The 14,903-nt window shown below is 64.8% G+C and overlaps 1 protein-coding gene across 1 annotated transcript in view; it reads left to right on the top strand.

Annotated features, from left to right (window-relative positions):
* The window catches only part of KCNQ2 (potassium voltage-gated channel subfamily Q member 2), a 52,573-nt gene extending 39,442 nt beyond the window's left edge, over window positions 1-13,131 (top strand). Inside the window, 6 exon segments of the mRNA XM_047744193.1 lie at window positions 656-879; window positions 1,473-1,581; window positions 1,889-2,020; window positions 4,161-4,268; window positions 6,823-6,946; window positions 7,366-13,131. Coding sequence (XP_047600149.1) covers window positions 656-879; window positions 1,473-1,581; window positions 1,889-2,020; window positions 4,161-4,268; window positions 6,823-6,946; window positions 7,366-8,058 — 1,390 coding nt within the window. The 3' untranslated portion in view covers window positions 8,059-13,131.
* Window positions 13,132-14,903: the final 1,772 nt, after the last annotated feature.

Here is a 14,903-nt window from a genome sequence, read left to right as displayed (position 1 = left end):
CAGAGGGAGCCTGTCTACTCTGTCTCTCTGGCAGTGTGGGACTGCGGTCCCCAGACACCTCCTGTGTGTGGGCGTGGGGCCTGTGTTGGCCCTGGGGGCAAGAGGGCTGGACAGGTCTGCCCTGCAGAGTCAACAGGGGACAGTTGCCCTCTCCGTGATTCCCAGGCTCCCACTCCTGGCCCAGACCCTTCCTCCAGGTGATTCCTGGGGCTTGGCCTCCGGACCCTGGGGCAGGTGGCAGGTGGCAGGGGGAAGAGGCTGCCTCGGGGCAGGGATGGGGCACGGAGGGGCGGGCGAACCACTGGAGGGACCCACAGAAGGTGTGCAGGGAAAAGCCGTACCTGCACGGCATTTGAGGCCCTCACATCACCTTGGAGAGGGAGACCTGACAGGACTGTGTGGAGAGGACCCTGGCACCTTCCCGTAGCACTGAAAGTGATTTAAGTGTCCGCTGACCCCTCCCCAGCCAGGCCGAGCCCCTGAGTGGCCCTCGGAGTGCCCACCCCCTGCGCTCCTTGTCTCCCTGCCACCACCCCCCTCCATGTGTAGGCGTCAGCGGTGAACGGACAGTGGGGTGTGCGCGTTCCTTCCGGAGTGACTTCTCTTGCTGTCTTTCTGTGTGTGTCCGCTCGCCTGTCGGCCCTCGTGGGAGCAGTCAGAAGGTCAGTTTGAAAGACCGTGTCTTCTCCAGCCCCCGAGGTGTGGCTGCCAAGGGCAAGGGGTCCCCTCAGGCCCAGACCGTCCGGCGGTCTCCCAGCGCCGACCAGAGTCTGGAGGACAGCCCAAGCAAGGTGCCGAAGAGCTGGAGCTTTGGGGACCGCAGCCGGGCGAGGCAGGCCTTCCGGATTAAGGGCGCTGCGTCCCGACAGAACTCGGAAGGTGGGTCAGGCCGCGGGCTTCCCGCGGTCCAGCGGCCCCCCGCCGGGCACCTCCTGGGCCCTGTAGCCTCTTTGAGCAGCAGCTTCCCTTTTCCCTTTCTTCTTTTCGAGGTGAAGTCACGTAACATGAAACCAGCCGCTTTCAAGCGAACAGCTCAGCAGCTGTGAGCACATTCACGGTGCAGCCCAGATCACCTCTCTCGTTCTAGGGGTTTCCATGCTCCAAAGGAGACCCGTGCCTGCTAGCAATCCCTCCCAGCCCCTGGCCACCGCCAGTCTGTTCTGGACATTTCTCACATGTGGAATCACATGCTGTGTGCACCTGTTTCCAGGTGTTTCCACGCCGGGCCACCATCAGGCTTCACGCCGGTTTCTGGCGGGCTGATGCTCTGTTGTTTCCTGCGGCCATAGCCATGGGTCTGCCCGTCCGTCCACTTTTCAGCCATCACGTGGGCCTCTCTTGGGGCCTCGGTGGGACAGAGGGTGGGTTTCCAGAGCGCAGGGTGCTGCTCTCGGGGCTTCCCTGACGCCGTCCCCAACGTTGGTCCCCCGGCGAAGCTCAGCCCCTCATGGGCCGTGTCTCCTTCCACCCAGAAGCAAGCCTCCCCGGGGAAGACATTGCAGAAGACATTAAGAGCTGCAACTGCGAGTTTGTGACGGAAGATCTGACCCCGGGCCTCAAAGTCAGCATCCGGGCCGTGTGGTGAGGCACCCAGCGTCCAGGGCAAGGGGCCTCCCTGCGGAGTCCAGGAGGGGTGCGGTCTCTGTCCCTGGGCTTTGGGTCCTTTGGGAGCTGGTGTTGGCTCCCGCGCACCCGCCCCTGTCTGAGCTGTCCCCTGCCCACTCCGGGGGCGAGGGTCTGTCTGCACCCCGGGCCTGGGCGTGGCCTGTGGATGTGGCAGGTGCATGGGGCTGGATCACTGTGGCAATGCGACCGGTGGATGTTCTGGGAGATGCTGGGAGGGCCCAGGGCAGGGGTTGGCCCAGGGCTCACGGCCGTGCTCCCCCAGTGTGATGCGGTTCCTGGTGTCCAAGCGCAAGTTCAAAGAGAGCCTGCGGCCGTACGACGTGATGGACGTGATTGAGCAGTACTCGGCCGGCCACCTGGACATGCTGTCCCGTATCAAAAACCTGCAGTCCAGGCAAGACAGCACCCGCCTGCCCGGCCCCGGGGGTCCGTCTGGGCCAAAGCCAGCGTGGCCCCAGTGGGGTGGTGTCTCTCGGGGGCCAGTATGGGGGTGAGGTGTAGTGTGGGGGTGCAGAGGGGGCACACGGTGGTCAGCCTTGCCTGCTGCCACCTCCAGCCCCGCGCCGGCCCTGTGCGGGCGTCCTGCTGTGTCCTCGTGTGGTCTGTTTGACTATTTCTGTCGTCTCTTCCTCCTCTCCCTCCTGCCCCTGCTGTGGGGGGTGAGCGTGTGTGTGTGTGTGTGTGCACTCACACGCCCGCCCGTGCGCACGGGTGTCGTGTGACCGCTCACACGTGAGCGCACGTCTCCAGGCGTCTGTGGTCACCCGCACGGGTGCATGTGTGCACACGTGTGTGCATGTGTGTGCCGGGCGCACGCGCGTGCGTACACATGTCCTGCATGTGTGTGTGCGCGCATGTGCCTCTGTGTGTGTCATGTCATGTGTGCATGTGTGTGTGGTGTGCACTAGTGTGTGCGTGTGTGTTGGGGATGAGGCTGCAGGTTCACAAGCCCTGTTGGGAAGCAAGGACACTCATGGGAGCAGAAAGACTCGCCCACGCCCTGGCCTCACAGGGGGCTCCCCCTCCCCTGGCAGGAAGCAGGGCTGGGGCATGACAATGGCGGGGCGCTCGGTGTTCTGCTCACAGGCACCTGTGCGCGTGTGAGGCCGCTGGCTCACTCTGGGCTTGCTTGCACACTGGCCACAGGCGTGGACACACATGCATAGGACGCGTGTCCACTCCTGTGTGCAAGCGCACGTCAGCACACAGATAGCATATGCATATGCACGTGGACACACATGGACACACGCAGGGCGCATGCATGTGTGCACAGGGCACAGACGCACATGGGTGCAGCCCCATGGGCACACACGTATGGATACCCTTGCACGTGGACCGACATACATGTATATGCACGGATACACAGACACACATGCACACACAGTCACTCTCAGCCTTGTGCCCACATACATGCACTCGCTACCTCCATGACACAGAGCGCACAGGTGTGCACCCCCCGCCACGTTTAAGCAAGCCTGTGTGAGCACATGTGTTTGCAGGTTCTGGGAGGAGCCCACGGGACTGTTGTTGGGGTCCCTCCCGAAGTGGGTCCCACGGTTCTGCCAACGTTCCCTCCCCTGCCCAGGTCCCTTAAACTGGGCTGCTGTAGGTTGTCTGCCCCAGGATCCTGGGCCCTGGCTGGGAGAAGGTCTGGCCAGTCAAGCGACGGTCCTAAGTCCGCCCAGCTCCCCAGCCCCCGGCAGGATGGAAGTCCTCCTTCTGGGGAGGTCAGTGAGCGCCTGCCGTGGGGGGCGTCTCCAGTCCTGCAGCGGGATGCCCCGCAAGGGTCCCTCTGGACCCGCAGCTGCTCCTGTGGGGCGGGAAGCCGGGGGGTGGTGACCCCTTTTTTCCCATGGGCTAAGGCCAGGAAGCCCATCATTTACCATCCCCGCCCCGGAGCACCAGCTAGACCTGTGCTGTGTGTGTGGACAGACGTGTGTGCGGTTGCGTGTGTGTGATCTGTGGGAATGTGTGTGAGCGAGTATGCGTGCGAGTGTGCGAGGACGGTGCAGACCTGTGTGTGTGCGTGTGTGCTCACGCGTGAGCGTGCACACGGAGATGTGTGAGAGCAGGGCAGTGTCTCGGCCGCTGGGCTGTTCCCACGTCTCAGGGAGGCTGATTTGGTCCACCAGGCTCTTCTGCCCTCAACTTCCCTTCACCTCCCTTTCTGTCTGGAAAAACGACCCAAATGGGCCCAGGGAACCGGGATGTCCTGCCCGTCGCCGGCAGAGCTGCATGGCCGTCCACAGCCGGTGTCCTCGGGCCCGTCACTGGCGGCAGCGGCTTCTGTGCACACCCCGGGCGGGCCGAGCTCAGCCGTGGGGCCGCGGCTTCCCAGTCCTGTGCACAGCCGGGCTCGGCCGTGGGGCCGCGGCTTCCCAGTCCTGCGCGCAGCCGGGCTCGGGGAGATCAGGCAGCCCCCGCCGGGCGAGCGCGGTGGTCCCTGCGCTGCGTGTGGGGCGTCCCCCGCCGGCCCCCCTTCTGTGCGCCTCACGATGCGTTTGCTGGTGTCTCTTTTCTTGTCCGCCCGCCAGGATAGACATGATTGTGGGCCCCCCACCCCCTCCGACCCCTCGGCACAAGCAACACCCCAGCAAAGGACCCGCGGCCCCTCCGAGACGGCCGCCCCAGTACTCACCTAGGTCAGGACGCCCGCCCTCCCCGCCTGTGCCTGTGGAACGGCCAGCCCCCTTCGCCCCAGGCCACGTGACGGCAGCGCCTGTCCTGCACCCCCCGCGGAACGGCACGAGGGGAAGGTGGCGCCCCGGGGCCCCGGAGGGGGCAGGGCAGGGGGCCCCGGAGCTGTTCCTCTTGGCAGGCTCTGGAGAAGCTTGCCACGGGAGCTCCTTTCCAGGGATATCCCGCGTGGCGTCTGCCTGGGGGACGCTCCGGGCCAGAAGCAAAGGGGTGCCCCTGCGAGGATCCGATGTGTTCAGAGCTGCAGGGCTCCTTGGCTGGTGGCGTCCTTCCCAGCCCCTCTGGGGCTCTCCCTCAATGCCCTCCCCTCAGTGGGGCTGACCTGGGCTGCTCCATAGATCTGAGTAGGTCCTGTTGCTTCTCTTGCCTTGAAACTCCGTGAAGAATAAATGGGAACATCCCTGCCAGGCACCCAGCACCGGGTGAGGCTCCCAGGGAAAGCCCGAGACCTTGGAGCTTTATTTCCGACCATCAGAATTAGCATCATCGAAGCTGGCCCTGGCTCACGGGCAGAGAGGAAGGCAAGGGCACGGTTAGGTGGCGAGTTAGCAGAAGTCGTTTCTGTAGTGAGGAGTTCAAGCTCCAGGGCCTTCTGCCTCCCTGGGATGGTTCAGATGACGGCTGTGACCTATGCCCCCGGAGCAGGTCTGGTCACCTGGGGGAGAGCAGAGCCCCTGGGGCAGGGAGGAGGGCAGAGGGGCCCAAGGGCATCCCGGAGACCAGCAGGGATGCTGGCCAAGCCGGCTGATGGAGGGACTGTGTGTTTGCCCCGCGATCCCCGTGCGCCAGGACTTCTACCCGTGAGGCTGAGGGTTGGCACGCCAGTCGTCTCCACCTGGCGGCTCTCCCGTGAGAAGGGAGTTCCTGGGGGAGGGGGAGCAGGCCTGACCCAGGGCAGCTGCAGACAGTGTTCTGCAGCCTTGATGCCCAGGACCACCCTCGTGTGCTGCTCTGGGGGCGGCGACTGATTCCTTAGGCCAGGAGCTAGAAAGGTCCTGCGGCTCTCAGGGCCCCCCAGGCCTCTGGACCACTGTGGCCAGAGAACACACAGGGTCACCCAGAGAAGGCGCCAGAAGGATGGCGTGGGCACATGGGGGTTAAACTTCACTCCTCTGCCTGAGGCCGGGGAAGGGATGGCCCAGGCCCCTCGGAGGCCCCTCTCCAGCCCCCCACCCGTGGCAGCTCCAGGCTCCCCGTGGGACTGGCCAGGCAGGCGGCCCGTCATGTGGCAGGGGTGAAGGCGCTGAGCACCGGTGCCTGTGTGGACGCCCAGAAACCCCAGAGAACGCTTCTCCCTCCTGCTCCCCACCAGCGTCTGCTTGGAGCCCGAGGGCCCCCGCTGTCCCCCGTCGCTCCTTGTCCTTGGTGCATGAGGCGAGCATGCGCGGCTCTTCGGGGCATGACGCTGCACCATGGCTGACGCAGCTCCCCACCCCTTTCCGCTTCGTGCAACGGCAGGAAAAGCCCCCCGCAAGCCCCACTCCCCCCCAGAGGCAGACAGGGCAGCCTGTTGGTGTGGAAGGTCGCCGAGACAAGGCCCCCTGCCCGGGTGTGGGAGCCGTGCCCTCCCGCGCCCCAAAGCTCAAGGAATGTGTTTGGGGCTCCCGGCCAGGGACGAGGACGAGGCGGGGCTACCTGGCCTTAGCCCGGGGGAGAGCTGGGAGAGAGTGCCCAGGGTTCAGCACTGCGGCTCGCAGACAGCCGGGGTCTCTGTTTCCAAGCTCCCACGTGCCTGTGGTCTCGGCGCGAGTGTTAGAGCCCACGCCGCAGCGGTGGCCCCTTCTGAGCCCTCCGGTGGCCCTTTCTGCTCCGCAGGGACTGTGCTGGGTCCCCTTTCCCTCTAGAAAACCTGTGTGTCTTGTCGCCATTCGTGCCCCATGGCCTCCTTGGAGCTGAGCGCAGCTGCGTTCTGCACATGCATTCGCACAGGCTCGTGCGTGCACACACACGCTCACACACACACGTCGCCCCCACGCAAGCACTCACGGACTCCCCGTTTGGCAGTGGCTCTGTCTGCCCCTCCGTTGTGCGTTGACGGTTTCCTGTCAGTCTGTGCCCCAACCCCCGTCCCGTGTGCATGGAGCCATGGCTCTTGTCATTTCTGCTTATGTTCTTGCCGCACACGTGGAACTCTGCCCGCCCCAGACCCCCGTTGGGCTGAGGACGCTGTGGCACATTGTGGAGGAGTAAAGCTCAGGGGTGGGGCGGGCACGGGAGAGGGGACCTGGGGGGCTTGAGGCGCCAATCCCCAGCACTTTACTCCTTGCTAATGTGCCAGCCCACTGGATCGGCAGGGGAGCCCCTCAGGTTCAGCGAGCAGGGCGAGACCAGGTGCCCCGCGTCCACCTGTCCTGGCACCCTGGTGCCCCCCCCAGTCGGCTCTGGGCTCAGCCCGGAGCCTAGATCTGGGAGGCTGTGGCCTGGCCCAGGAGGAGAGGGCCACGGGCCCCGCCACACCCACCCGAGCTCATGCTGGGGGCTGGGGTCTCTTCCCGGTAGAGTGGACCAGATCGTGGGGCGGGGCCCAGCGATCACCGACAAGGACCGCACCAAGGGCCCGGCCGAGGCGGAGCTGCCCGAGGACCCCAGCATGATGGGACGGCTGGGAAAAGTGGAGAAGCAGGTAGGAGGCACAGAGACGGGCCCTGTGGGCAGGGCCTTGGGCTCCAGGGGTGGGTCAAAGCTCTCTCTGGGGTGTGGGTTCTTGGGGCCCATGTGTAAGAAGCACTTGGGGTGTGCTTCTGGGAACCAAGGAAAGGAACTGTGGGGTTTGCTCAAAGGGACCACACACTGAAGGGAGGGTTCAGAGGCTAAGCTGCTGTGTCTGCTTCCTGCTACTTCTGGACCTCTGGGGGGTGGGGGCAGCCCAGGGCTTTCTCACCTCCCAGGAGCAGCCCGGGGTCCCCCTACCTCCTGGAGCAGCCTGGGCCCCCCACTTCCAGGGAGAGCCCAGCACCCCGCCCCCACTTCCCAGGAGCGGCCCGGGTCCCCCGCCACCCTGCCTGGAGAGTGCCAGGCCTGGTCCAGCAGCTCCCCTTGTAGGTCCTGTCCATGGAGAAGAAGCTGGATTTCCTGGTGAACATCTACATGCAGCGTATGGGCATCCCCCCGACGGAGACGGAGGCCTACTTTGGGGCCAAGGAGCCGGAGCCGGCGCCGCCGTACCACAGCCCCGAGGACAGCCGGGAGCACGGGGACAGGGGTGCTTGCATCGTCAAGCTTATCCGCTCAGCCAGTTCCACGGGCCAGAAGAACTTCTCGGCGCCCCCGGCCCAGTGCCCGCCCTCCACCTCGTGGCAGCAGCAGTGCCCCCCGCGCCAGGGCCACGGCACCTCCCCCGTGGGTGATCCTGGCTCGCTGGTGCGGATCCCGCCCCCACCCGCCCACGAGCGGTCGCTCTCGGCCTACAGCGGGGGTCCCCGGGCCAGCACGGAGTTCCTGAGGCACGAGGGGGCCCTGCGGGACAGCGACACGTCCATCTCCATCCCGTCGGTGGACCACGAGGAACTGGAGCGCTCGTTCAGCGGCTTCAGCATCTCCCAGTCCAAGGAGAACCTGGACGTCCTCAACACCTGCGGCGCGGCCGCCGCGCCCTGCGCCAAAGTCAGGCCCTACATCGCGGAGGGCGAGTCTGACACGGACTCGGACCTCTGCACCCCGTGCGGTCCCCCGCCACGCTCCGCCACCGGGGAGGGCCCTTTCGGCGACGTGGGCTGGGCCGGGCCCCGGAAATGAGGCCGCCCGCTGGCCTCTCCCTGACTCTCGGCCTTCCAGGTGTGCGGATGGGACTCTCCCAGGCCCTTTCCTCAGAGCGACACGGGTGGGGCCTGTGGGGGTGAAGGCAGACTGGGGGGCACCAGGTCTCACGTGGCGAAGGCTGACAAGAGTTTCTTTTCTAACGAGGGGCAGCCAGGCCGGCCGTGCCCACTGTGAGCCCGTTGGCGCGGGTGCGAGTGGGGGTGACAGCTGAGGACAGACCCCCGGCGGTGGGGAGGAGGCACAGGGCGCCGGTGAGGGTGGCTGCTGCGGGAGGGTCGGTGGCCTTGAGGCTTAGAGGGGAGGGAGCCACGGCCTGTGCCTGCGGCTGCAGGAGGTACGGCTAGCCCCTTGAGTGTGGCTTATCCTTGTCCCTCGGTCCCTGCCCCCACTGTCCCCGCACGGCAGGCATGGTGATGGGCGGTCTTCCAGAGAGCTGCTGGTCAGCACCACCTCCCCCCACCCCCGGGTCCGCACCAGTCCCGAGTCCAGAATGCTGGCCTGGACAGGAAGGGGTGAGGTGAGGCCCCAGCACCTCCCAGCGTGGGCTCCTGGGGGCCGGGGCTGCTCCCTAGGCCTCTGGAAGAGGGTCCTCAGAGGCTCCCACAGCCACAGGAGGTCTGGGGATGGGCAGCCCGTGTTCTGTCTGCTCTGCTCAGGCTGGGCACCAGCCACCAGGCCACGACCAGCTCTGAAAGGAGACCTGTGTGCAGCTGGGTGGCTTGGGGCACAGCCAGGCTGGGCTCCTGTTTCCAGGTCCCAGGGCCAGGGGTTTGGTGACCAGATTCACATGGTGTCTTTCACTGGGGGTCTTGGCTCCCTGGTCCCTCCCTGGGGCCTTGACAGGACCGGGGCAGGACAATGATGTTCTAAGGCCTGGGAAAACCCTTCAAAGCCTCTTGAGGGTTGTGGGGTCCCCTCCCTCTGCAGGGTTCAAGCAGCTCTCTCCTGTAGGAAGCCTCTTTTGTCCCCACTGGAGCTGACCGTCCACTCACCTGCTCTCCACTGACCTGTCCCTTGGCTGGGACTTCTTAAGAGTCAAGGATGCCCATCTCCACCCTGGGCCTCAAGGAGCAGGCACCCCCATCTCTCCTGGGGCAGGCCCCTTGGCCCCAGGGACAGCAGCTGTGGGGTTTCCCTTCTGGGCACTCAGCGCTCAGTGTGTGCAGGCATCTGGCAGTTGGGACCACGGGTCTGGTCACCTGGCGCTCTCTGAGGTGGTGACCTCGTGTGCACTAGGGCTGGGCGCAGCCAAGCCCGCTGTGGAGCGACTTCCCCTGAAACCTACCTCTCGGGAGAGCCCCACTGCGACTGGGACTGGAAGTGGCCAGTAACAGAGTCGCTCCTGTCCTCTGGGAAGTGCCCAGGAAGCGGTGCTGAGGGTCCCGGGCTCTGGGCCTGGGGTCCTGCAGCTCTCCTTGGGGACTCGTGTCTGTTGAGCAGGCGGGGCCATGGCTGCGGGCGCTGCCCCTTCCCCTGATCCTGCTCTGGGCACCTCCTTGCCTGACGGGCAGCCAGAGGTTGGGCCAGCCTGTGTTCGCCCAAGGGTGGCGCCCAGAGCGGGAGGACGAAGGCTCAGAGTTGGGAACCTCTGCTCGTGTCAGGGACCCGGCATGAGGACACCCCCGTCCCCAGCCTTGGGGAGGGGCAGGCGTGGAGGTGAGTGGCCCCACGGCCTGGAGGGGAGGCGTTCTGGAGCTCTGCTGGTTTTCCCTCATGCTGATGAACTGTGTTCCTGAGGGCAGTGTTTCTCTGGCCTTGGGCCTTGCGGTGGTGAGAAGTCCCTGCCAGTGCAGATACCGTGAGCCCCTGACGTGGCCTGTGTGTCGTGGCCCTGCAGGCTGGCCCTCCCATCGCTGCCTGCCTCTGGGCTCGGCGCCCTTTACCCTCCTGCCACGGGGGACTCGGGCTGCAGGCCCCTGGGCAAGGCAGGAACCACGGGGTGGCACAGCCACATCCGTCCCCAGCTCTGGCCCCGTGCCAGCAACGGGGACCCCTCCGCTGCCGGGTCTTGGTCGTCGGGGGCTCCAGGACCTGGGAGGAGGGGGCTCCAGGGCCTGTTCCCCAAACTCCCTGTGCCATGCGCCCTTGGTAGCCAAGGAAGCCGGCCTCGGAGGGGCAGGGGGTGCCCTAGGCTGCAGCGGGAGGGATGGGCTGGCCTGCCGGCAGGTCCCACATCCAGGGAGGGTATGATGCCTCCTGCATGGAGTCTCTGCCCCCTTGGAAGGGAGGCTGGTTTCGGGTACAGGCAGGAGAGATGGTATTGTAAAGGTGTCTCCTTGAGACCCGCAGAGCCAGGCCCAAGCAGCGTGCGCACCCCGGGTCCCGCCTCCAGAGGGGTAAGAGCAGGAAGAGGCCCGTGCTGTCACGGGGCGTCTGCGGGGCGCATGTGACCGGAGTGGGGCTCAGGGCAGCTGTCACCCCTTGGCAGGTGCGGCAGGGTTTCCTGAAGTCCGGGGGAGGCTGGAGTCTGCTCACACTCAGCTCGCATCTGGGCACACACACACGTGCGCGTGCATTCACTGCGCTCCTGACTCCCGTGGCCTTTCGTCTGATCTTTCTGTCTGGGTCTGCCCACTTCAAGCCCCAAGGAATGGACACATGGAGTGACAGGTGCTCCCGTGCCCAGGCTCCTGGGCAGCATGGGCAGAGGGGCCCCCTGGCCCCATCCAGGGTCCCACACGCCTCACATCCGCTGCCCAGCAGCTGTCCAGAGCCTCTGGTCGGTTGGATGCCACCTCACGGTGTGGACTGGGCCGGGAAGCTCTGGGCGTCCAGTTGTGACCCTGGGGCCCTGGCCACCTCCCTCTGCCCTCCTTGGCCATGTGGGTGTTGTCCCCTCTCTCCCTGGCATATTGAGGCCCCGCATCTCCCCCTTGTCCACATGCTCGGAGCCGTGACCTTGCTAGTCCTCCCTGGAGGATGGAGGGGCCCTGGCTACGTGGCAGAGGCTTCCCCTGGCCTGTCCACCTGTCCCCTCCCCTTGGAAGGCCACCGTCATCCCCACCTGTGGGGTCTGCTCTCAAGCCCCGTTTGGACGCTCCCGGAGCTCACCCTGCCGGGACTGCTGTGTGGAAGCCTACGGGCTTAGGGCAGGTCTGGACCTGCCCCGCGGCCAGCCCTACTCCCTGAGCCCAGAGCACACGAGCCAGCCAGGCACGGTCGACGTCTTTAACGTGGTGATTTGGCTTAACTGACCTTCTCCCCTCGTACTAGGCTGGAGTCCCCCGGTGGTCACCGATTCGACACAGTAACACAGAAGCCAAGGGGGCGGCATCCTCTCCTCCACTGGCCCCACGTTCAGGGGCCCTCCGTAGAGCAGGTGCCCCTTGCCTGTGCCGGGTGTGGATGGAATCGGCCCTGAGACGTTTCTAGACACTTTTTGAAGCCCAGAGGTGTGGATGGCCCCTGGGAGGCCTTTGTAGAAATGCTGATGTTTGTATCTATTTCGTATTCTCCCCAAATTGTAAATAATGTACACAGCGGTGGGCTCAGGGGCGTCCCTGACGTGACGCTGCAAGACCAGAGTGAAGACACATCGTCCCACCCTCCGATGTCACAAGCCCTTGAAATAAACGTGGTGTGCAGAGGGACAGCCTGACAGCCCATGGAGGGTTTGGGGGCACCACAGCAGTGTGGCTGGGTCCCGAGCAGCCGGTGGGGCTCCGTGCCCCTGGTGCCCCCCAGTGCTCATGGCTCAGAATCAGACGCTCCCTTCCCTGACCAACGCTGTCCTGAGTCATCCTCTGCTGCCTTCTGTGACCCCGGAGCGGATCTTCAGGCCACCTGCTTGGATGGACCGAAGCTGGGCGAGGGGCAGGAGGCCTGGGTGGGGCCCGGAAGGAATGGGCTGTCTGCTTCCAGCACCAGGAGAGGCTGTGTGTTGTCCCAGGCCAGCTGTCCTCTGCTGGGCCCCTGCCAAGCCCTAAGTAGGAGAGACAGCCGGGGAGGGCTTCCTGAAAGAGGCAGTATGGTGGGATTGGGGGCTTGTGACTCTCTTCTCTCCAAGGAACCCAGGAAAGCCAGCTGCCTAGGCTAGGACACTAGTGGCCTCTGGAGCATGCATGGGCGGTGGTCACAGTTCGCTGGACAGGCCATCTTGTGAGGGGAGGGGGCTGACGGCAGACCTCAGAAGGAGACGTTGGGGGGAGAGAGGCTTCAGCAAACAGGGTAGAGAGAGCGAGGAAGACACGCTCCCTGGAAGGTGAGACCCTCCGTCCACCTCTCAAAGGCACCCTTAGGGTTGGAGGAATTGGGGGGGGGGGCCTCTTGTCTTGACACCTGGCGGGCAGAGGATGCCAGGGAGAGCCTGGGGATCGCCCAGATCAGGTGCAAGGGGAGGGGGCCCTCAGGGGGGTGGCGCTGTGTCCCGGCCCCCCAATGCCGTATGCCCAACTCTGGCTGGGTTTCATAATGTCGTTGCCTTAATGCACGTGGACGGAAATTCACCGAGGTCGCCCCAGGCCCCCGGAGTCTGCCCGGCACCACACCCTGCCCCCTCGTCCATGGGACGGGCGCTATGGTCGGACGCAGAGCGGGCAACGGACCAGGAACTGGCCCTGTGCCCGCCGGGACCCTCCTCACCCCGTCCCGCGCCCGCCCCTGCCACTCGCTGCCCCGCGGCCCCCGCCCGTGCTGCTGCCTTGGCCATCTGCACTTTGTTCATGCTCCAAAGAATTCTTCATTTGCCTTCAGTACTGACGTGCCCTTCCGACCACGTATGCACCCCTGCCCCACAGCCGCTGGGCCTGTTTCGTGAATGTGTCACCACTGCACACTCGACCCTCGACTCGCGCATTGTCCGTCTTCTAGGGATAGACGCCCAGGGAATGAACTCTAGTTTTGTACGGACCAGCCGAGACACTAACTTCTCAACTCACTGTCCGCTTCACACTCGTCCCCGAGAATGGGGCCCGGCCTGGGTTTGCCCGGCGGCTTCAGGGGTGGAATCCAGCAGCAGGGACGCATGTGAAAAGTTCCGGGAAGTTCTATTGGACCTGTTCGGAAGCCCAGGGGACCTGTGCACTTAGTAAAACACAGTGATTCAACCTGCACGGTGTGTGGCCTTTTCCGTCTTGCACGCCGTCTCTAGGGCCTTGCTGGGGTCTCAGGGTGGGGGTGCTCCCAGGGCAGGGACAAGCGGGACACACAGTGTCCAGGGTCAAGGTGTGTGGCTCTGTCCGTGTCCGTCACTGCCTCGTGCTGGCGGCTTCAGACCGTGGGGACTCACGTTCACTCGCCCCGGGCCCGGGCCCGAGTCTGCCAAGGCTCCCACCGGCTGCCCTTCTCTCTGTCTCTAGGAGCAGCGGGCATCCGGGGAAGGGAGCCGCTGGCTGGGGGTGGTGAGCCCTCTGGTCCCGGACACAGACCCGGTTCCTGGATGCAAGCTTCAAGCACGTGGGTCCGGTGCAGAGGCAGACTGTGCTGCCGGCCCTCGGCATGGGGCTCCGGTGCCCTTGACTCTTGCTGTCCTCTCCCTGCCAGCCACTGCCCAGGCCCCGTGGGAAGAGGGGCTGGAGGTTAGGGTGGGCACAGCTGTCCTGTCTCCCGCCCTGCAGTGTCCTGGGTGAGGGCCGGCCGCAGTGAGGTCTGGGTTGCTATGGCTGCCCCCTGCCCTCTGGGATTTTCTAGCTCCTGGGCCCTTCCCGGGGGTCAGTGGAGCAGGCAGATTGGTGAACAGGGGCTGAGACGCAGCACCCTGTCCCAGGTGGGCGCCCAGATTTGCTGACCTCAGTGGGGCTCAAGGCTCGCGGTCCCCTTGGCCCTCTGTCAGGGCCTGGCCACCCATCAGAGGTCTTTGTGCTGTGAGACTTCCAGAAAGTTCTGGGCTGAGGTGTCCAGGTTTTGGGGAGAGCTGGCCCAGGCTCCAGGTATAGCTGACTTCCTCTCTGCAGGCCTAGGGTCAGCTGCCGGGTTCATCTCTGCTCCCCTCAGCACTGATTGTTCTGCTGTGTCCCCTGCCAGGCTCTGCTGTACCAAGTGGCCATGGGTACTAGAGCTGTCCTGGGAAACCTGGAACCTGTGCTTCATGAACCTGGGGTGCCTGGGCCAGCACAGTCCACCCTGCCCAGATTTTTGTGTAGCTGGTGGGGTGCTGGTGAGGAACCTAGGCCTCGGAGTGCTCAAGGGGGCCTGGCACTGTCCCTCTGCTCTGTGTAGAAGAGGCCATAGAGCGAGGCAGCAGGCCACCTCTATCCCCCCTCCATGGCCGCAGGAGAAGGTCATTGCTTGCATTCCATGATCTTGGAGCAGCTGCCTTATTTCTCTGTGCTGAGAAATTGGTCTCCGTTTCTCCGGAATTGTTACCTAGGATTAGGGTTAGTCTTGGCTGCGATTAACAGAGAGGCCCTACATAAGCATGGGTTCCCCAGAGTAGACTCACCTTTGTTTCTGATGGCCTCCACGTCCAGAGGGAGGCTGTGTGGACGAGTGTGGGAGGCAGACCTATGGGGCCAGGAACCCAGGACCCTCCCGATTTGTTTCTCTGTCCTATAGGACTTCCTCCTCAGGGTCACCTCATGGACCAAAGTGACTGCTAGAGTCCAACTGTTACATCTTCATTCCAGGGCACCCTGTCCTTTTAGGGACCAGTCTCTGAAGTCACACACCCACGCGCGCGTGAGGCTTCTGCCTCCTTCTATAGGATAAGACCCAGTCACAGTCTGTATGGAAGATGGGAAAATGCAGTCTTCATGCCACGTGCCTGGCCACACCAGGGATCTGTACAGGGGCCGTCCAGCAGCCTGTGCCCAGCAACCCGTCCAGCCCATGTTCTGCTCCCAGCTGGGCTCCCGGCCCTGCTGCCAGACCACAGGATGAGCAGA

The sequence above is a fragment of the Lutra lutra genome, chromosome 9 (assembly GCF_902655055.1).
Source record: "Lutra lutra chromosome 9, mLutLut1.2, whole genome shotgun sequence".
Taxonomy (NCBI): Eukaryota; Metazoa; Chordata; class Mammalia; order Carnivora; family Mustelidae; genus Lutra; species Lutra lutra.
The sequence above is the reverse complement of the archived record's forward strand: the minus strand, read 5'-3'. Positions and strand labels throughout refer to the sequence as shown.